General features: G+C 41.3%; 1 protein-coding gene across 9 annotated transcripts in view; it reads right to left on the bottom strand.

Moving 5' to 3' along the window:
• FBN1 (fibrillin 1) overlaps window positions 1–23,598 on the bottom strand; it is a 267,073-nt gene that overhangs the window by 3,529 nt on the left and 239,946 nt on the right. For all 9 annotated transcript variants that reach the window (XM_056572267.1, XM_056572268.1, XM_056572269.1 and 6 more), the window contains 17 exons: window positions 22,450–22,569; window positions 22,239–22,364; window positions 20,968–21,117; window positions 19,683–19,748; window positions 19,478–19,594; window positions 19,094–19,213; window positions 18,084–18,206; window positions 16,131–16,262; window positions 15,267–15,389; window positions 13,866–14,072; window positions 11,955–12,080; window positions 11,486–11,608; window positions 10,414–10,530; window positions 9,408–9,536; window positions 8,306–8,425; window positions 3,590–3,821; window positions 331–499 (listed from right to left, as the gene is read on the bottom strand). In XM_056572267.1, the coding sequence (XP_056428242.1) occupies window positions 331–499; window positions 3,590–3,821; window positions 8,306–8,425; window positions 9,408–9,536; window positions 10,414–10,530; window positions 11,486–11,608; window positions 11,955–12,080; window positions 13,866–14,072; window positions 15,267–15,389; window positions 16,131–16,262; window positions 18,084–18,206; window positions 19,094–19,213; window positions 19,478–19,594; window positions 19,683–19,748; window positions 20,968–21,117; window positions 22,239–22,364; window positions 22,450–22,569 (2,300 nt within the window). The remainder of the gene's footprint in view (window positions 1–330; window positions 500–3,589; window positions 3,822–8,305; window positions 8,426–9,407; window positions 9,537–10,413; window positions 10,531–11,485; window positions 11,609–11,954; window positions 12,081–13,865; window positions 14,073–15,266; window positions 15,390–16,130; window positions 16,263–18,083; window positions 18,207–19,093; window positions 19,214–19,477; window positions 19,595–19,682; window positions 19,749–20,967; window positions 21,118–22,238; window positions 22,365–22,449; window positions 22,570–23,598) is intronic.

Raw genomic sequence — 23,598 nt, 5'->3', positions numbered from 1 at the left:
GCACACAGCTTCTAACGAAGATAAATGTCCGGAGGTATCGCCATCCATACCACCACATCAATATAGTAAGTGGCATGATAGATGGGGAAATAGTGCTTTTTGTGACTGTATATGAAACAATAGTAATTGAACATTACCACCTCAACTGGAAAGGAAAATATTAATAAAAATGTTAATATTTGAGCACCATAACTATTATTAGATATTTACAACCGTTTTATTAATAGGAACAATTATAACATCATTACAATAGTAGCGCTGACAAAAAGTCTTTCCTTTTTACTTTTAAAGTCTTTCCTTTTTGCAATCTGCCCAGTTTGGTATAATTACCTCATCATCTGTGACTGTATCATTGGCACTCCTCCGTTTCCTTCCTCTTTTGGGATAGCCATTGATCTTACAATCATAGCATGCTTCTGGGGATAAAGAGTTGTCATCTATTTCCCCACTGACCGCCATATCCTGAGCTCTGCTGAATCCTGCTCCAGTTACGCAGTGTCTAAAGCAACAACAGCAAGTTAGATAAATCAGGTTAACACAAAAGAGAGAATTTACCACCAAAGTTGTAATGTACACCATATGCACACTGGGTTTGTAGTAGCTATGTTTCATTATGCATATGCTGCTTTTACAAAAATGTGCACAATATTTGGAAATTTTGCTAAAGCAACTCCTCACAGGGACTTTCATTATATCCATACACCACTAGGGGGCTGGTGAGAGTTTGCACAAAAATACTGCACAAATCATAAATTAAAATATGAAGCGCTACACTGACCAAGCCATGCCCCCTGACTTTGCACAAATACGTTTATGGCATATCACTTCCAACAGTGAAAAGCTAGAGTAGAGGCATTCATAAATGTCACAGATTAAAGGGGTATTCCAGGATTATTTTTATTTGACTGCGCTATGGGGCTGTGAATTTAGTGTAGTTTATATTATAGTGTCTGAACCTATGCTATTCTTATTTGATCTTTGCCCCTATGTTCATTTTTATCATACAAAATGAGTGTTTTCTCTGGCTTTTCCTAGGTTGCAGTGTGGCCCAAGACATTACATCACTAGTCAGGTGTTCAAAGGGAGCCTGTCTGCTTCAATCGGTGAAGCAACAGCTGGAGGGGGGGGAGATCATTCTTCACAGCGCTGGAGGGAATTGTCCCAGGTGTGCTTCAATTGGTGGGGTGGCTGATGTGTGGGAGGGAGAAAAATCACCTCACACTTATAAACAAGGAATCCTGGGATTTGTAGTTGTAGAGAGGGTACTCCACCAGGAAATAGCCATTTCTCAAAAACAAAAAGCAGCAGCGTAATGGTGGCTTCATAACACATCCATTTAGACACAACACAAGCACGGATCCCATGTCCATTATTGTCTGTCAAGTATGTACTGAAGTTACCTTATGTAGGATAACCCCTTTAAAGCGGTACTCCACCGAAAAACATCTTATCCCCTATTCAAAGGATAGGAGATAAGATGTCTAATCGCGGAGGTCTTGCAGCTGGGGACCATGTGGTGCGGCATCCCAGTCATCCATGCACGGAGCGAACTTTGCTCCGTGCTGGATGACTGGCAATTACAGCCACTACACCCCCTCCATTCATGTCTACAGGAGGAGGCGTGACTGCTACATACTATCCATCATGCCCCCTTGTTTTTACGTGTGAGGGGATTTTTCCTATTGAAGGGGAGACACAGACAATAAATATGTAAATTGAGTGGGCGGAGACCTACCCCCTGAGCGTGATTCACTGAATTTAGCAGAGGATCTTCTGGGGACATATCTCAGGACCTACTGGACATATTTAAGTAATTGACCCCTCATTGGACTCCTGTTCCCCACACTATAACTCAGTGTATTGGGTTTAGTGTGGGTGAACAGGCTGACAGTTTTCCTTTAATGCCGGCATTCTGGTCATATTGATGAAAAGAAGATTTCTGCCGGAGTACCACTTTAACTGGGTTCATACTATGAAAGAAACATTTGTCACACCTTGATTTTTCTCTATCTCAACAAGTCAGTTCAGTGAGAAAACAAATGCAAAATATTGCATGACAAATAGCTTTTTATTTTTATTTGAGTGTGCATAAACCAGAAAGGTGACAGATTCAGATTTTGTGTCAGTCCCAGAGAGTTTTTCTTCTTTACATAAAAAATAGATGAGAAGTTAGAAAATGCTGGCACATGTGACCCAACTTTTACTCTACACACTTTGTTCCAAGGGCGGTGGCACTAAAAGCTTTTCATGCCAAGAGCAGTTTCTGAGAATTGTTCCCCACAGCAGGAACGTCACTGCCTAAGCATTCGACACTCCATGGCATCTGATCAGATCTTTAGCTGTTCTTTTGCTTGTGACAAAGATTAAAGTGAAACTCTGGGCAAGTTTTATTATTTGTAAAAAGGGGCTACTAGGGTCATGTACAGCCTAGTAATATGTCTCAGTTTTGGTATTTTCTGTTGATTCAAAACTATCTTGGTATCCTGCATTTCAAAGATTGAAAGGCCATAGTAGCTACATTTTTCTAAAAATGTTTCTTAAAATTCTGTCGTATTTCCCATTAAACAAAAAAACTGGAGCAGGTGCAAGGATACAAGAGATACCCATCCTAACAGGTCAGATCACTGCGAACACTTACGCTAGGTTCAGACTACGGAATTTTCGCTTTGAAATTTCTGGCAGAAATTTCGCTTACTTCAGGCGGAAATCCTAGCGGAACACATAGCAGTCTATAGGAGACTGCAGTGTCCGTGCGGTCCTAGCGCTGACTAATTCAGTCGGCACAGGTGGACCTCGGAATCTCCGGGTGGAAATTTTCTGCCCGGAGATTCCGTAGTCTGAACCTAGCCTTACTGCCACTTGCACCGCCACTTGTACTATGCACTGGTTAAATGGCCATTTAGTTATTTAGATATGTTATAGTATCTTAAAGTATCAAAGGTCATAATGATGCTATAAAAAAAAAAAAACTCTCACCTGTATCAAGAAGCTTTCATACGATCTGTAGGCAACACCTACAGATCTTCTTGCAAACAATGTTTTGACAATAAATATGTAAAAGGGGTTTTCCTTAGGATAAGCCATCAATATAAGATGGGATGTGTACACCTGGCACCTGCTGATCAGCTGGCTGAAGGGGCCCTGGCGCTCAACGCCTCTTAATTGTTTACCAGGCACAGTTTTGTACATTATGTGGTGGCTATGTACCAGGTACAGCCCCTATTGATTGTATGGAGCAGGTTAGGTGAGTGCTGCATTATATGAGCAGTGTTAGGTGAGTGCTGCAGCCTCTTTATCACTTACCAGAGTATTGCATCCCCTTCACCTATCTGATAATGATGGCCTATCAATACACAATCTCAATGAATACGTGGTATAGTGAAGAATGCCAGCACTACAATTTAAAATTTCTTCACCCTCCTATTTTGGAGCCCTATTAAGTGCTTGGTATATGAGAGTGTTATAGCACTTGAAATGCCGCATGAATGAATAATATTCCATTATTAACCTGGCTTTCTTCAGTATAGAAAAATAAGATTATTGAGATGTATGGTTTGTTGTTTAAAGAAAAAAGCAAAAAAAGAATTACCCTTGTCCTACTCTGAAGTATCCTGGTGGACAGCCACACACATAACCACCATCTGTATTGGAACAGCCATAGCTACATGGAGCCTGGGAAGAACTGCACTCATTGATATCGTGGCAAGAACTTGCAAACTGTTCAAACTGAAATCCTGTTGGGCATATGCACTTAAAGCTTCCAAGTGTATTGTGACATGTGGCCCCTCCACACACGTGGCTGCTCAGGCACTCGTTCTCATCTGCAAGGGAACAAAATACAAAGGTAAATTGCAAGTTTTATCATGGGCTGAAAAATAATCACACATCTATTAATTTACCATTCATACCTGCAGGTTACATCCATTGCTACAGAAAGGTAATCAAACGTTTGTACAGTATAAGGCGATAAAAAATCAGTCATTTACATTTAATCAAGTAAAGTATTAAAGCTATTCTATATTTTTAAATGATCGTTATTATTTCAAGTCTCCCTCTATTTGATAGCCAATGTGTTTTATAACATATTTGTAAATCACTTACATTTTTTTAAAATCTTGAGCCTGGCAGCCTATTTCAGAAGGTTTACACTGTGTCTTAAAGGGGTACTCCGGTGGTCAACGTGTTTTTCCGTTTTTTACTTACCCTATTTGTTTTGTTTCATTTCTATTCTTGTTGTTTAGCCTACTCTATTTCCGTTCTTTGTTGTCTTTTTATCCCCTACTTTGTTTTCCTATCTTTGTTTCTATTTCCTGTTTCTTGCTGTGCTGAAAACTACAAATCCCAGCATGCCACATGCCTTGCTGGTTTGGGGTGGCTCCTTTTTTTTTGTTCCGCCCTTTACCCATCCTACTATTTTCCCGGGTCAGTCCCCTTATACACAGCACACTAATATAAATCAGCCCTGGTTGGGATACACTGGCATACACACGAAAGGGACTACAACTCCCAGCATGTGTCATTCAGGAGTCTTCAGTCTGTGGTATAACACCAGCATGCCTCTCTAGTCTCCTGGGGGTTGTAGTTCACCACACCTCTATAGGGCATACACCAGTGTTTACCATGGTGCCTCCAGGTGTTGCAAAACTACTAATACCAGCATTCCCTGGTTGGGGAACACTAGCATACACACACATAACAGGGACTACAACTCCCAGCATGTCATTCAGGAGTCCTCCCCCCCCCCCCTTCACACATAGAAATCATCCCCAGTATGAGATTTATTCACCAGCCCCTGCAGTCTATACATCCCCAGCCCTGCACTTTGTCATCTTCACGTTCAGTGAACACAGAGCTCAGGGAGGAGATGAGGAGGAGTGTACGTCCTCTCTCTTATCTTCTCTTGTCTTCTTTCTCCCGTGCAGACCTGCATCCTCTGAAGACAGAGCAGGGGGAGGGGAGATGAGGAGCTGTGTATGTCCCCTCTCTCCCCCTACTCTGGCTTCTTTCTCTCATGCAGACCTGCGACCTCTGGGAGGGGGAGATGAGGGGGCGTGGCTTCTTTCTCTCATGCAGACCTGCGTCCTCTGGGCTCTGACTTTGCACCCCCCAGATCTAACTTTGGAAACTTTACATATTCATAAGCTGGGCGTGAAAGAAGCTGCCCAGTCACGGAAACAAAGAACAGAGAAAAAAAAGCCCTGACGCGTTGTCCACAGCTTAATCCTAACAAGGCCGACACAGTGGACGACAGTAAGAGATCCAACACCGAACTACAGAACTTCCTGGCCCACAAGCAGGTAAGAAAAAAAGACACATGTTACACAAACATATAACCCATGTCAATTGCAAAAAACATGAACATTAAAAGAAGATGCAATATAGCCAAAAATCTTAACCACCGGAATACCCCTTTAACTCAATAAAATTCTGGGCAGATTTCCCTTATGTACATGCTTATGTTCTTACTATGTAGATAGTGCTGCCTCCTGAATGTAATCCTCTATCCCTCTTTCTTTAGCGTGTTATTATCACCAGCTGCAGTAGTAGTTTACTACTAAGACCAGGGCTACTTTTGTGATGTAACCCCTTCCTTGCTGTGAACTTGTTGCTGTAATCCTTTCTGCTTACAAAGTATCATGCAAACCCAGTATACCAATAACCCTTTTCTTCCCCACACATGCCCATCTATAGTGCTGTTCTGTAAATCATCCCCAGCACATTATCAGCCTGTTAAGTCCAGAGACCTTTCTGCGGAACTTTGTCATGGCATAGCAGAGAGGAGTAGATGCTGTCCTTTGAGCGGCTACAGTAATAAAGAAAGGGAAGACTTGTGTGTAAATTGCAGCATAGGTCCCGCACCCTGAAATTGTGAGGACTCTCAGGGGCTCAATAACAGCAGTGAGGGCACTAAAATCCCATTATCACCACTTTGAAGGGTCAATGTAACAAAACCATTTAGTTTTAAAATTATTTTTAAAGTTAATGTATGAAATAATATTATTAAATAAAAAATAACATTGTATCGATATAGAAAACATTTTTAGATACAGCTTTAGATACATATTAATACTAGGATAAGCAAATTTTTTTCTAATTTTTTTCTAATCCTAAACAAGCTCTTTAAAGACCCAACGCCTTTTAAGATTATAACAATTTGTTTGCTACTACAACACTAAAATCAACAATCCAGGTTAAATGTATTTCATATGGCTGATACAGTTCTGGTATTAATAATACTTGTAGACAACAAAAGGAAGAATCAATGACTAGTAATTTGTCTGGAACTAGGATGCCTTTCTATGCCTATTAAAAATACAACAACAGAGAAAGTCATGGTGACACATATGTCTTCATTTACTCATGGCATGATAAACACATCTGTTAGCATTACATGTTACATAAAAGAAGAACAGTTCCTATTATTGGCACTGAGATTAGGTTAGTTTACAGCTGAACAAAATAAATGTGACTTTTCCCAAGCCACAATATGACTGCAATAGCAAGGGTTGAAGATATTATTTCAGAGACTATGCTTGTTATAGAAAAGTACTCTGTTACATGGCACGGTATTCAGTATTATATCGAAATGCAAACTTCAAAGGAATACCTTCCATTGGCTAAATAAGTAGGTTAGATACATTTTCTAAAATCCAAAACATTATTGGATTTATAGGATATATACAGGATACAATTAGCTTTATGTGCAACACTTAAAGGGGTACTCCGGTGAAAAACTTTTTTTTTTTGATCAACTGGTGCCAGAAAGTTAAACAGATTTGTAAATCTTAATCCTTCCTGTACTTATTAGCTGCTGAATACTACAGTTTGAAACACAGAGCTGTCTGCTGATATCGTGAGCACAGCGCCCTCTGCTGACATCTCGGTCCATTTTAGGAACTGTCCAGAGTAAAAGGAAATCCCCGTAGCAAACATATGCTGTTCTGGACAGTTCCTAAATTGGACAGAGATGTCAGCAGAGAGCACTGTGCTCATGATGTCAGCAGATAGCTGACTCTGTTTCGCTCGTTACACGAGCTTCATCCGGCCATGCCGGATGAAGCTTGTGTAACGAGGGAAACAGAGTCTGTTGCCTACTACTTACCCCCCCCCCCCCCTGCACAGATCCCTCTCCCTGACTGCATTTCATGTTGTGAGTATGTATTAATAAAGAAGCTTTTCAAGAGAAGACTGGTGAGTGCCGATGTTTTTCTAACTCTCCACTGTATTGAAGATTTGAACTTTGCCACTACGTCAGAGCACCACCACATCTCTATTGGTTTGTCCTTGTCGTACGCCCGTCTCATAGTCCAGCTTTGCCAGTAGTAGCAGTGCCGAATATCACATCTTCGCTTTGCCTAATTTACAAATCTGTTTAACTTTCTGGCACCAGTTGATTTAAAAAAAAAAAGTTTTTCACCGGAGTACCCCTTTAATGCTAGGTGTGCACGAATGCTTGCTAGCATCTTCCCAGCTACCCCAGAACACTCATGTACAGGATTATTTCTAGGGTAGTTTCTTATCTCATAGGGGAACGAAGGCTTGAGCATTCTGAAATGCAACATGCCCGATATGTCTTCACGTTGTCCCCATACACTTTAAATTATTGTACCAAGATTTCAATTTACGGTACTTTTCTTTGCAGGCAAAAAAAGACCAGAAGAGAACAGGGCAAAAGGTACAACAAAGCAAAGACTTCCTAATATAGAGAACTAAGGCTGCAAATGTTCTTCTGTATAACATTTAAAACTATGGTTTTATGCTGGGCATAAAGTTCAAATATGCTCTGAATCAAACCAGATGCACAGAAATGTCCTCTGTTCTGTCATTTGTTCTCCATCAGCAGCGTTCATCAGTTCTCATGTACATGTTGCAGAACTGGTTGTTAGCTATAATCCAAGCTAAAGAAAGGAAAAAAGCACCTGCAAGCAAGGCATTCACTGCCAATCTGGCATTAGGAGCCATATAGAAAGGCAATACATATGGTTTTATGTTGGTAAGGCGGACTGACACTTATGCTAGTTATCTAGACACAACATGGCACTATCTGGGCACTGTATACACTATATTAAATAAGGGGCAGGGGTTGCCTAGTTTTAGAAACATACTCAGTTTTCAAGTGAGTCATTTCCTACTTTTTTATCTCCACCAGTCATGTTCTGGTTTTGGAATATGTATTGCTGCTCTATTATATATATATATATATATATATATATATATATATATATATATATATATATATATTACTCCTGTTGCCCATCTTCAGTAAAGATTTATTAGTGACAAAATCCCAAGCAAGAGTACTCACCCACACACTGATTCCACTGGTAATGTTGAAGATAGCCCTGTGGACAACTACACCTATATCCACCTATGATGTTCTGGCATCCATGCTGACAGCGATGGCTTCCATCACATTCATCCACATCTGGTTTAAAAAGAGATGTAGTGTTGATATATTTTCAGAAATTGGTAAATACAGAGTGCTGTCTTACTTCAATATAGCTATAAAGAATTTCTAAAAATAAACTGAAATTCTAGAACAGCTATTTACTTGCAATTGTAATTGTAAATGATGTACAACACAAGGTAGACAAATCAAATATTTATGATTCTTTGGCAGGCAGATGTTTTTAGCCGATATACCAACATGGCCACATTGTACTAGACACTACAGCTTGTTCCAGCCACTGTCCTGTTACTGCAAAGAAAGATCCTGCAAAAATAAACAGTGTGTTTCCCTTGGCTGATGTAACAATAAGAACAAACTCTTGTCCCAACCGGCAATTAGAGATATTGCTGCAGTGTCCTGCCCTAGACCTGGGCCCTCCACAGCCTCTAGGGCACAGAACTGGCAAGATTAAGCTAACACTGCACGACTCATATAAGGCTCATTTACAAGACATTATGGAGCTTGGAAAGAAGTGAGATTTTTATTTAGTACAGGATGAATCAAAAAAGCATTATGATAATTGGGGGCACAGGGCAAATGTATCTGGCATCTTTGTAACTTTAACATATTTCAAGTGTCCGATGACAGGGGGTCTGACTCCTCTGCACCCCCTTGATCACTTGCACAGAAACTGGAGTCTCCTTGCTAAACGAAGCAGGAAGAATAGCATTCACACCGATGCTCCATTCTCTATTCATTCTATGAAGCTGCTGGAGACGGTTGAGTACAGCTCCATTCAGCAAAGACCCCACCACCACATGACGGGGATAGGTGTTATTGGCACTGGAATACCCCTTTCATGTTACATAGTCACTTGATGGAAACTGTTTGGTAATTGTTTTTATTGGTATACTCTCTTACTCTCTTCCCCTCCCTCTTTTGTTTTCTGTTCCCCACTCCTATCTCTTTGGTTTATGGTTTATGCAATAATGTTTTTAAATAATAAAACCTCCTGTACCTTCGCATGTTGCTCCACTCTGATCAAGTGAAAATCCACGCTGGCATTCACATGCATAACTTCCTGGAGTATTCTGACATATACCCTTAGCTCCGCACAAGTTTCCTTCTGAGGCACACTCATTGTTGTCTAAAGTATAAAGAAGGAAAAATTACCAAATTATTAAGAAGGTGACCAAATAAGCGGACCTCTAATTACTGTACTGTAAAGGTAGGGTCACAAACAGCGCATCCGCAGCATATTTGACTCTGCAGATGCGCTGCCAGCAGTCACAGAACAGTGACAGAGCAAGCTCCATGCTCCCAGTAGCTCTGTGTGTCCATAGCGGCAAATTTCCCACCGGCAGTCACGAGCTGACACACAGAGCTACCTGGCCACAGAAGGGAGCTCATTCTGCAGTCGCTCAGTGACTTCCGGAAGAGCATGAGCAGCGTCAAATACACTGCAGGTGCGCTGTGTGTGAGCCTAGCTTAAAACTCTAAAATTCACTCAATACCATAAATGATCTCCCAGCTTAGTAATACAATGTATTAATGTTTAAACTTAATTTAACAGAGCAACCAGGATTGGTGCTCGATATGAATTCTACAGAACACCCCTTCATTGCTTAGAAGTTCTAGACAAACAGTAGCTTTATGGCCAGTATAATACAGGGGACACTACTGCATCCTCTGGAGAAAAAGCTAAATAAATAACAATAATAGACCAGCCCACTATTTGATGTAAAGTGGTCGCCATACTTTACTCCATACCTGAAGGTATCGGTTATGTTCCTTACTATTATATCCTAATTTGCCTCCATAAGAAATTATAGACTTATGGAGGTGTAGTAGTTGAGTGCCATGAACTTGAATAGGTGCTAGATGAGTAAGCCCAAACAGTGGCACCTTCAAAAAGTAATTTGAAACTTTAAATGAACACAAATGTAAAGCACCAGTACCTACATTTTTACTGAGTTCTCCAATATCATATCTTGAGACAAGAATGTTTTTTTCCTGGCACTTACCAATACAAGCAGTATGATGTTGGGTGAATCCAGGTGGACATTTGCATGTAAATCCTCCAATCGTGTTGACACAAATAAACTGGCAGTTGTGTTGTTTGGTTGCACATTCATCAAGGTCTAAATTGAAAGATAAAATGAATAAAGTTAATAAGGCAGATATTATTTTTTGTTTCTTTTATCTATAGAAAGTCTACAAGTGGATAAGGAATGCATGTATTGTGCCTTGTTAGATTAACCTACTAACTGTTTTATGAATCAAAATATCAAATCTCCTGAATGACCACATTATTAGAGATAATTTGTTCCGCCTGGTGCTGAAATGTGCTGAAATTATGCCGGGACATTGGCCCACGTGGACAGGATAACTACTTGCACATTAGATGGAGGTATTGTACTGACATGTTCTAAACACCCCGTTTTACCTCCTTGCAGAAATGCTATATAAGATTAAGCTCTGGGGACTGTGAAAGTAAGTAAATAAAACCTGCTTTCATGTTGCTGGAACCAGTCCATGACTATAAAACTCATATGGCATAGCACATTGTCTTGCTAAATGAATACCCACATTCCCCACACCAGTATGCCACCTCTACCAGCCTGAACCTTTACACCTGACAGGGGGGATCATCGATTTATGCTGCTTGTGCCGAATTCTGGTCAGCATGGTGCAAAAGAAATCTAGATTTATTTGACTAGGCAATCTGATCAGTTTTTGCACTCTTGCCTTCTGAAGTCTGGCCTTTCTGTTTCACATGGACAGCAATGGCACTTGAACTGATCATCTGTGATTATAGCCCATCTGAACTAATAAATGACAAGGTATCCTTTTGAAAATGATAGTTGTAGCACCAGCATTGCATTCAGCTGTAATCTGCGTAACTGTGCACCACTTCTTCATCAGAACAGTTTTAGATGTCTTTCTCTGAACCTTTTGTCTCCAATCGTGAAAGCATATGGGTCTCTAATAATTTGGCCATTCAGTATAGATTATGAAGAGGCAAATATATAAATGCTATGGTAGAATTTGAAATGCATGACATGAAATATTCTATAAACATAATATGTACATTACCTTTACAGCTTCTCCTATCCTCTTGTAAAATGTAACCACGGGGGCAGGAACACTGGAAACTTCCCTCGGTATTTTTACAGATAAAGTTACAGGGTTTAGGAGACTGGCTACATTCATCAAGGTCTGAAAGGAAAATAAAATCTGATATAATAAAAGCTTACTAGAATTCAGCACACAAAGCTATATATGTACAGTATATTTTAGGCAGTATTACATTTGGCGATTATTGGCCTAACAAACTAACACCACCTTGTGTAATAGACCCAGTGATCAGAGCAAACACTTCTTCATTTAATGATCGCATCTTTTCAGCAGGTTTAAAAACCGTCACCTGCACATCTTCCCATGTAATAGGGCATGTGCGGGTGACATTGATGGAAGTAAAGGGCCGCACTAATAATCCAGCAATGATTTATGTGGCCCTACGCCCATGATCATCATGCCATTTATTTGGTTTTGGCTGACTTACCTATGCAAGAAGTTCCAGTCACATCTGGAATATAGCCAGGATTGCATTCGCACTTATAGGAGCCTCTCTCATTGATACATTGCCCGTTACGGCAGATACCATGTAGTACATGACACTCATCGATGTCTGAAAAAGTATAAGAAAAATTAGATAAATATAAATTGTGGAAACTGTACATTAACTATAACAAAGCCACTCTAACCTGAACATCCACAGGTTTAATAATGCCATTTAAAATTGATTTTTACAAGAACACCTACATTGATCATCCACAATATTAAAACCTGACTAATATTTGGTAGATCCCCATAATTTAATTAGAGAAACTCTGATGCATCAAGGCATAGACTCCACAAGACCACTGAGGGTGTTCTGTGATATCTGGCACCAATAAGTTAGGAGCAGATCCTACAAAGGGGTCGTTCAGAATTACAAAAAATGTGCTACATCCGTTCACAAGTTGTGTGTGGTAGTGCATTATTACAATTTAGCCTTGTTCACTTTAATAGAGCTGAGCTGCTATACTTGGCACAACCTGATGAACACTTGAGGCACCATTTCTGGGAGAAAGCAGATATGTTGTTTCTAACCTTGAACAGTCCTATAAGTTATGAGGTGGGGCCTTTATTGATATTGGTCAGACTTGCTTATTCCTGTACATGCTACAGACGTTCAATTGGATTAAAATCTGAAATGTGGAGGTCAAGTCAATGCCCTGAACACTCCGGGTCTTGTTTCTTCAGGACCATTCCTGAACGATCTATGATGCTGCATTATCCTATTGAAAGAGGCCATTGACATTAGGGAATGCTATTGCTATGATGGATAGTACTTGGTCTGCAACAATTTTAGGTAGTTAATACATGACAAACCAACATCCACAGGAATGTCAAAAACCAACATAGTAATCTGTGATACCCTATGATGTCCTGACACTTTTTCCTCAAAGCCTAAATTATTTTTTTCAGCAATCAGAGATACATTAGCTCATAAGGGATCAGACCAGATGAGCTAGCCTTTATGCCACACATACATCAAGATATGCTGGGTGCCCAGGACCGTGTCACCGATTCACCAGTTGTCCTTCCTTAGACTACTGTTGGTAGATACTAACCACTAAATACCAGGAACCACAACATAGCTGTCATTTTGGAGATGTTTTGACCTAGTCTTCTTGCCATCCAAAAAAGGCATACTTAGCTAGCCCTGGTCCCCAGCTATACTTCCTGTTTCCGAGACGAGCGCTTGGTGCAGGTCCTTCTTGCTCAGAAAATCACTGACCGAGACAGGACACCACTGTGGTCAATGATTGGCTGAACAGGAAGTGCTTGTTTAGGAAACAGGAAGGAAAGAAAAAAACAGGGGACCAGTGCTAGGTAGGTATGGCTGCTTTTCTCTGTATTACTTAAACCATCCCCTGCCACAACAGCATATTGTTTTTTTTTTAGATGACATTTTCTGGCAAGTGATAACTTATAGACTTGACATATACATGAAATATAAAAAAAAGTGTCCTCTATTAACAAAGTTTTTGTCAATAATTGGAAGATGTTGAGACGTATTATGGGGGAGATTTATCAAAACTTGTCCAGAGGAAAAGTTGCCCAGTTGCCCATAGTAACCAATCAGCTCGCTTCTTTCATTTTTAACAAGACCTCTGCAAAATGAAAGAAGTGATCTGATTGGTTGCTATGGGCAACTCAGCAACTTTTCCTTTGCACAGGTTTTGATAAATCTCCCTCTATATCTGCATATGATAGATGGAACAAACATACATTATATGTTGGAGCAATAAAATGGACTGTCAATTACAATATAATGATATAATAATAATAATAATAATAATAATAATAAAAAGAATAATATGATCTACAGCTATCTATATTTTATATTATAATAAAAGATACATACCTTCTCCTCCAGTTGTGAAACCTCGGCCATAAGGACAAAGCTTTTTAAACTGTACTGTGCCAGAGAAGGGACAGATCTCACAGGTAATACCCCAACCTCTACCCGAGTTACAACAACATTCAGACTTGGTGACGGAGTTCTGAGTGGAGGACCCAAGCTGACACATGGTATGTAGAACTTCAGTGAAGCAATATCCAAGCCTGTTGTCTGATACAAAATACAAGGCGGTAAATTCTAGAGAAAGGAATTCATAAAACACAACATATATAGCGGGGAATTTAATAAAACTAGACAAGTCGGTCTTAACTAAAAGCCTGCTGGAACTAGATTTACTAGATTTATTAAGCGGCCCATGCCTTATAGTAAATTTTGGACATTTGTGGCTGCATTGTGCACCTCAGACTGAAATCTATGCCAGCTAAGAGCAGCTGTAAGCTGTAGTAAATTTGTGGACACAGAAACCACTCCCTTTTAGATAAGTCCCACTAAAACCAGAGGCTTGCTCAAAACTGTGCCACTTTTCTACATCTAGCCACAGGTGTAGAGAACTAATAAATTGTCCCCATACTTTTCATGTTGTTTGTATAGTCCACTGTAAATGACTTTAAAGCCTTTCTGTTATTTTAAAAAGCTTTTAATATGTAACACAGACACGTCAAAAGTTTTGATCTGTCATGGTCTGGCTGTCCAGACCCCAACCGGTTGCTTAATATAGTCGATGCCATCACGAGCTATAAGCAAGGGAAATGTCATTTTGTAGAGGTTTTAATTTTTACTTTGTGGTAAAAATAACATGTCAACTTATTCTGCTGGTTGGTACAATTACACCTATACCAAATACAGTTGCTGTTAAACGTTAACCACTTACTGATCACTGTAGACTTAAATGTCTGCGTGGTTGGATAATGAATTCCGCACAGTGATTTTTTAACCGAGATCGCGCCACTGCTACAGCTGAGAGCTGGATCTCATTGACAACTGGGCTATCCTAAGAGAAGGCAGAGATGGTGTTCTACCATCTCAGTGTATTGGGTTTAGTGCAGGTGAACCCTTCAACACAGGACGGGTCACACAACATGAGCCAACATACTAGCCAACAGTTCCTATTTTGGGTGGCCAATCCAGTGAAATGGGCCATAAATGGGGCAAATTCTGCCCAAATTAGGCACTTTAGAGACCTTCCAGTTGATTTTGGGGCTGCCTTATTGCAGTGCTTACACACTGAAATTTGCACTGCAAGAAAAATGAATTATTACACAGTTTTCTCTATATTTGATTTGCTGTGTGTGTAATATTTGTGTAATACATGTACATGCTGGGTACTCTAGGAGGAGACAAGATAGATAGATAGATATATTAAGCATACCCATTTTTATTAATTTATTTATATTTTATACTCACCAATGCATTCTGTCTCAGTAGCGCTGGTGTTGAATCCATCTGCACACTCACACTTGTAGCTTCCCACAGTGTTCAGACATTTTCCATTTTCACATAATCCCGGTTTACTGCACTCATTTACATCTTAGAAAAGCAAGAACATTCATATTATAAGGGGCCAGAACATCAGAACACTAATGCCTACTTATTACATGGACAAATCATATTTAAACCCATCATATCTCAGTATTACACGTGTCTACTGTACGTACATTACGTCTACATTACGTACATTACAATGTGTAATGCTACTAAGACATCAATCGTTCTTATAAATCTATCCCAATTTCCTATTTCACAGAAAAGGTTTTTTAGATTTACTTTTAACCTCATAAAGGGGTCCTCCGCCCCTAGAAATCTTATTCACTATCCCCAAAGGGTAGGGAGTTAGATGTCTGATCGCGGGGGTCCCGCCGCTTGGGACCCCGCAATCTAGGCTGCGGCACCCCAGACATCCGATGCACGGAGCGAACGGAGCCGGATGACTGGCAATGCAGGACGGAGGCTTGTGATGTCACGGCCACGCCCCCTCAATGCAAGTTTATGGGAGGGGGCGTGACATCCGTCACACCCCTCCCATAGACTTGCATTGACAGGGCGTGGCCGTGACTACGAGAGGGCATGGTCGTGACGTCACAAGCCTCCAGCGCTGCACCTGATGCGCTAAACAAATGCCAGGTGCAGCATGGAGATTGCTGGGGTCCCCAGTGGGGGACCCCCAGATCAGACATCTTATCCCCTATCCTTTGGAAAGGGGATAAGATGTCTAGGGGTGGAGTACCCCTTTAAGTGGTGTTTGATCTATGTATTGTCATTCTCACTTACCTATGCATCCTTCACCATTTGGTCTGCGCTGATACCCTGGTCCACATATACACATATATGTTCCTATGAGATTCTTGCAGGTCATCTGCTTTTCTTCACAATCATGAAGACCTTCTTCACACTCATCTTGATCTGTAGAAAAGAAAGGAACCAAATTTTATGATGCATTTCAGGGTTCTAAGTATGTCTACACGATGTACATATGATTCCAGCATTCCAGACTATTAAAGATATTGGTTCTTGCTTCTGTCAACAATATCTCAGGTTATCTCCTGATTCTTTTTTCTATCTTCCTGACTGTGTGTATGTGACAGTAAGCACCCTACAATTACAGCAAGGCTACCCTGTGTCTCAATGAACTGCACATCCTGGTTGAGATTGACTCAAGCCATACTGTGACTTCTTACAGCCTTTTCCATGGTTGGACATAGAAATTTCTGTTCTAAGCACACAGATACAGCATGACAAGTGGCATGAAGAGTATATTTACCCAGGCATGTCACGTGCTACTGCTGCCTCTACTTCCACTTTCTGCAACTCAGAAGCATTTTCTTATGTTGGAATCACACTGCATTAATTTTCATGAAAGAGCAACTGTCTTTGCACCAATTTTTTGGACTAAACTAAAATTAAACCCATGCATATATAAGGAATATATATAACACATGGTCACGTATTTTGTTTTATTTAGTCTACACCAAAATAGTTCTACAAAAATCTGCAAAAATCTTCTTGTCTTCATTCTATGTATAGATCCTACACTGACCATTGTGTTGCAACATAGATCCTAAGGAAGAATGTATCCAGGACAGAAGACAAATGTAACCTTTATTGTCTTTTGGGCATACCTGTCCACCAAACACATTTCAATTACATGCACACTTAGAAGAGTATAAAGAGTATAAAGGAGCTCAAAACGAGTCAGACATAAAGGTACATACACTTGATTAAAATTTTTATATGCCTGAAAGACAATAAAGATTGAACTTTACTTCTGCACTGGTTCAAGTTTTCCTTAGGATTTAAGTCACTATCCTATACCTATTAAAAGCTAGAAAGATTACACAAGGATTTGATTTGCAATAAGATTCCAGTCTGATTCATGAAATTTGTCACATACTCTATATTATACCCCCATTACGGGCAAAGGTTTATACAGTAATATCAGGAAGTATTACTTTACTGAGAGAGTAGTGGATACATGGAATAGCGTTCCTGTAAAAGTGGTCGCTGCAAATACAGTGAAGGAGTTTAAGTATACATGGGATAGGTAAAAGGCTATCTTTCATATAAGATAGGGCCAGGGACTATTGATGGGATTTAGAATATTGTGCAGACTAGATGGGCCGAATGGTTCTTATCTTTCGACACATTCTACGTTTCTATAAAATAATAAACACTTGTTTTCCAATTGTATTGTATGGCTTTGCCACCTACTCAGCACTCTGACCCTCCCCCTGAGCCCAGGCCTATATAAATTGGCAGGAAGCTGCATAGGGCTCTATTCTTTCTGGCAGCCTCCCAGTCACTGACTGGGAACACATGGTGAGTGAGCTTTTACACCTGTTCACACTGGTGCGGTGCTGTGCGGCGTCCATCGCTGCCGCGGTGCCGTGTCTGTGGGGATGTGCGATCCAGGGACTGGTTTGAGTGGCATTGAGGCTGCTCTGCCAGTGGGTCATTCCCCTGTGGGCACTGGTGTTGCAGCAGTGGTGGTCGCCGATCTGTGCGGTGCCATTTGATGCTAGGGGCCCACTACTTACAGGTGGCCATGACATGGCTAGCGGGCTTGCACTTCATGATCATAAAGTACACCAACGACCTGTTAGTTTAATTAATGTTGCTGAGAAGCCTTAGATCAAGGTGCATGTTGTGGATGTGGGACCATGTCTGTTTTTTTTTCTCTATTTGAATTCACCTACTAAAATGCTATTCACCATGGAAGACACTTACCCTTGCACATCCTCTTGTCTTCTCTGAGCACATAGCCAGCTGGACATTTGCATTCATATGATCCATAGGTGTTAACACAGCGGAAAGCACATAGCAAGGGATTTTGGGCACATTCATTAACATCTGTTAACAGAATAACATGTTAGCACAGAAGAAAAAATGTATCTATATTTCCTGATGTAGCTCTAGAATTTAGTATAAAAAATGATTTTGCTACCGGGAAATTATTAATAAGCTGCTGATAGATTTTATTCTTAAAGTATGTTTAAATTTAGAGCCTTGAGTTCTTTAAGGTGTAGTCAAAGGAGTATTTTTTTGTATAATTTTGCTCAGGCATGTGATAAAAGAAAAAAAATTCTATACTTACCTTCCTCTCTCCCCTGCAGCTGCCACTCTCACAGAGCCCTGGCACCCTTGCACAGCACTGGGAATTGTCTGCTCAGCAAATCAGTACCTGCAGCGGTGTCCCACCTTAGCCTCTGATGGAAGTGCTGCACAGTGGGACCAGGGTTCTGTGAGAACAGAGGTAGTACAGGAGTAAGGAAGATAAGTAATACTCTGAATCGGCTGACAGTTTAATTGGCACAATGATGCATTTTTAGCCTCATAGAAATAACAGTAGTTATACAGTACAATTTTACATATAGCTAACGTAAAGAAAACGGAAGCTAGACGAGAAAGAAAAGTCAACAATGAGAGGGTTCGCTATCCTGTCACTTGTCAGCATAGAAGGTATTTACTGCTGAAACAAAACACCAGATAGCAACCATATAGTGGGTTTTGTCGAGAATTACTAAGATACTGACCCAAGGGGTAGGAGTGTCTGTACGTGCCAGCCATCTGCAGTAAGAGCAGCAAGAGTAGTATTACTCGGATTTATCCATCTACCTCATATTTAAGGAAATCTAGGCCAAGATCCATGTGTTTATCCATGTTCACTTATTAAGAGGCAGAGAGGGACTATCTAAAAGAACTAAATCAAATAAAGCCAAATAAAATTTAGAAGTTACCTTCACATGCCATCATTGGCCCAGGCTCAAAACCTTCTTCACATGTGCACTCAAACCCACCAATGGTATTTTTGCAGGTTCCATTTCCACATGGGTTTCCAACAGAGCATTCATCAGTATCTAGGAAACAGTAATAAAACACTCATCTTCACCTATTAAACAACAATCGATGTGTACTTAAAGCGGTTATCCATGAAGCAACGAGCTCTGTTATTCTTCTTCCTGTTTAACTAACAAATACCATTGTCAAATTGTAGCTTATATGGTTCACAAAGAGAATCTTTTATAGCACTGTTAAATGAAGCTATTCATTCAGGTCTGGTCACATTGAGGCAGCTACATGTATACATGACGGTTAAGTTATAAAATTTGACATGCACTTACCTACACACTCTTCCCCAGTGAGGACATAGCCAAAAGAACATTCACACCGGTAGGAGCCGTCTGTGTTAATACACAGCCCATTCTTGCATTTATCTGCATCAACGCATTCATCCATATCTACAGTAGGAAAAGAAGAAACCGTCAATGTAAATTCCATAGTAAGAGGACTCTCACAATTGTATTAAGACTTTAAACAACATCTTACCAATTCGTTCCCCATCTGGTCCAACATCATTGCCAAGTCCATATGGACAGATTTCTTTGAAACCCGCTTCAAAAGAAAGTACATAATGTTATCATGGTGTCCACTAATGCATCTAAATTCTCTGAACAAGAAGCTGTCGGCTACACAACCTATGACCCTCCAGGTGATGCTAGGCATGTTCGGTTAACATATTAGCTGAATAAAAATAAACAGTGTTTCTTCTGCCATAACCTAACATTATCTGCATGAGTGTTATTCCTATTTCCTCCTGATTGTGTTCACTTGGACATCATATCATGTACATCTAAAAGTGTTCTTACCTTTCAAGTACAGTGACCCCCCGACCTACGATGGCCCCGATAGCCCCGATAATTCCAACATACGATGGCCTCTCAGAGGCCATCGCATGTTGAAGGCAGCATCAACATACGATGCTTTTGTATGTAGGGGCCATCGCATAAACAGCTATCCGGCAGCGCAGACTTCTTCAGCTGCCACCGGATAGCCGTTTACGGTGCCCCGTGTGGTCTGCTGACGATCACTTACCTGTCCTCGGGGCTCCGGCGCGTCCTCTTCGGGATCCCCTGCATCGTCGGCGCTCTCCATCGTCGTCATCACGTTGCTGCGCACGCCGTCCCGTCATCCAATAGGAGCGGTGTGCGTAGCGACGTGATGACGGCAACGGAGAGCGAGGATGCCGTGGAAGCAGAGAACTTGCCGGAGCATCGGGGACACCCCGGGGACACGGCGACAGTGATGGAAGGTGACATCCAGGGCAGCGGTGACGGTCCTGAGCGGCGGGGACACGTGAGTATAGCCTCCATTACCAGTGGTCTTCAACCTGCGGACGTCCAGATGTTGCAAAACTACAACTCCCAGCATGCCCGGACAGCCGTTGGCTGTCCGGGCATGCTGGGTGTTGTAGTTTTGCAATATCAGGAGATCCGCAGGTTGTAGACCACTGTCCTATACTTTACATTGCACGGATCCCTCAACATACGATGTTTCAACAAACGATGGTCCATTTGGAACGGATTACCATCCTATGTTGCGGGACCACTGTATATATGAAACAACCCCCTTGCCAGTTCTAGATGGGTGGAAAACTGTTTTTGTTTCTATGTTGCACTAAGCAACTGTTTCCCTGTGTGAATTTCTCTATTTTGGTTCAATGTGTTATGTTAAAAATGTGAATTCTGTCGTTATGTAATATCCAGCTTTGTATAATATATGTGTTGAGAGATGACTTTGATATGTGGGGCTGATGCATATACTTAGATCATACCATCTCCTTCCACTGGGCAGATTTCACATGGAGAGCCCCATCCAGCCTCTCTAAAAGAACAGCAACATTCGGTTTTTGTGTGATTTCTAGCTTTGGGTGAGGTACATTTTCCATCTTCAAACTTAGTGAAGCAGAATCCAACTCTGACATCTGTTAAGGAGGAATAAATAACTGCTATAAACTTATGAATATTACACTGACAATGTTAATAGCTTTCTACATTTAATTATGTTGTATCTAAGGGAGTTGACAGTGTTATATCTTTGAGAATAATCACAAATCAGCCAAAATATCAGGGTTATACTTTGAAGCCATCTCAGCAATAGATACGTTTATAGTATGAGGTTCAGCTGATGGTGAATTATTTATTATTTCTTTTTTTGGGTTACCGTATTTTTCGCCGTAAAAGACGCACTTTTTCTTCCCCAAAACTGTGGGGGGAAAGTTGGCAAATACACATTAAAACCTTGTCCTATCACAGCGGTCCCTGCGGCCATCAACGGCCGGGACCCACGGCTAATACAGGACATCACCAATCGCGGTGATGCCCTGTATTAACCCTTCAGACGTGGCGATCAAAGCTGACCGCCGGGTCTGTAGCGAAAGTGACACTAACCCGGCTGCTCAGTCGGGCTGTTCGGGACCACCGCGGTGAAATCGCGGCGTCCCGAACAGCTTACAGGACACCGGGAAGGACCTTACCTGCCTCCTCGGTGTCTGCTCTGTGCCGGGATCCCCTGCATGGCCGGCGCTCTCCTTCGTCATCGTCGCGTGCGCCGTCTTGATCCAATAGGAGCAGCGCGCATAGCAACGTGATGGCGGCGATGGAGAGCGAGGATACCGGGCGGCAGAGACGTTCCGGAGCGACGGGGACACCCCAGGGACGCGGCGACAGCGATGGAGGGCGACATCTAGGGCAGCGGTGACGAGCGGTAACGGGTCCGAAGCGGTGGGGACACGTGAGAATTACCTCCTATATCAGTGGTCTTCAACCTGCGGACCTCCAGATGTTGCAAAACTACAACTCCTGGCATGCCCGGACAGCCAACGGCTGTCCGGGCATGCTGGAAGTTGTAGTTTTGCAACATCTGGAGGTCTGCAGGTTTAAGACCACTGGCCTATACTTTACATTGTATTTGGTTCAGAATCTTTTTTTTCTAGATTTTCCTCCTTTAAAATTGGGTGCGTCTTATATGGCGAAAAATACGGTAGGTCTTATTATTTTGTTACTTCTCATTATAATATTTAAGTGCAAATACTGAAAGTGTTACCTCTGCAAATACTTCCAGTAGAAGACAGCACAAATCCCTCTGGGCAGAGACAGATGAAACTTCCAGGAGTATTGCTGCAAGTCCCCAAGACACAGATTTCTGGCACTTCCACACACTCATCAATGTCTGCACAGTAACAGGTAATAGTACAAGGTCAGGATGTTTTCAAAGCTGACATAGAAATACTTTTATAAGGATTCATTTTTGTTACCTTCACAGGTGTCATTTTTCAGAACATATCCTGGAGGACAAATGCAGCGGTACGAGCCATCCAGGTTTTGACAAGTTCCAGGAGCACATTTGCCAGGATCAAGTGCGCATTCATTGATATCTAAGAAGTGCAATGATATACAGTCAACATGCAACAAATTGGAAAGTCAAACTGTTTTCTTTCTCCTCATTTACCACAGTGACTCCCACAATGCACTTCGCTGCCGTCCTAGTCTGCCAGGGAACTATTAGAGCGCATGCTCACTGGTTCCTGCTTTCTTAAAAGCCAGTGCATGCTGGCGATTGCCTTCCTCCACCAATGCGCTATTCACCATACCCTTTTTAAAGGACTCCTTCTTCTGCATTCCTTGCCTAGGTAATAAGGATCCTTAGATCCTGGTAGTTACTAAAGTGTATTTCTAGAGTTCTGACCCAGCTAGTTTGCTGCTGTTCTCTTTGCCTGCTGCTGTGTTTTACTAAACTCTGACTGCCCTGACCTCTGCCTGATCAACTACGTTTGCTCTCTGCTCCTATAGGATCAGCTGGTGCTATCCAAGACTACTCTGAGGGAAATGACCAGGGGGTCTCCCTGCAGTGGAGTCCAAAACACTGTTAAAGAATGATGACCCTTAAATTTAGCCATGAGCCAAATCCAAAGTACAATCCAAAGTACCCTAGGAGATTTACTACTCCAGCAAGGTAGGCCTTGTGTGATATACACAACTGTGAAGCAGCATCGGTTAAAATGAACTTGTTTGGCTGAGGCTTTTTATTATTGCCTTGTTACCCAACCACTAAAAATACATTGCATGGCTTCTGGAAATCACTGGATATCTCCTGTTCTTCAGAGCCAAGGACAGCGCAACCAGCTCTAACTTTACAAGAGAAGTCCAACTATTTGACTACCCTCTACAACTGATAGGCGTATTGTTTGGGAGCCTTAGATATGCCATGTCCACAATAGACAACACTTTAATGCTACAACTAAAAATCAGATGATCTTAGGAATAATAGCTGCAACAATCCTTTTACTTACAGGAAGCACATCCATACATGAGTTCTACCTGCTTCCTGAACGGCATTCTATTTATAAATTGATATGGCTTATCCTCTTTTAAAGTCCTGTTCTCCACCTTTGAGAAATGACTGA

This window comes from Hyla sarda, chromosome 4 (genome assembly GCF_029499605.1).
Source record: "Hyla sarda isolate aHylSar1 chromosome 4, aHylSar1.hap1, whole genome shotgun sequence".
Classification (NCBI taxonomy): domain Eukaryota; kingdom Metazoa; phylum Chordata; class Amphibia; order Anura; family Hylidae; genus Hyla; species Hyla sarda.
The sequence above is the reverse complement of the archived record's forward strand: the minus strand, read 5'-3'. Positions and strand labels throughout refer to the sequence as shown.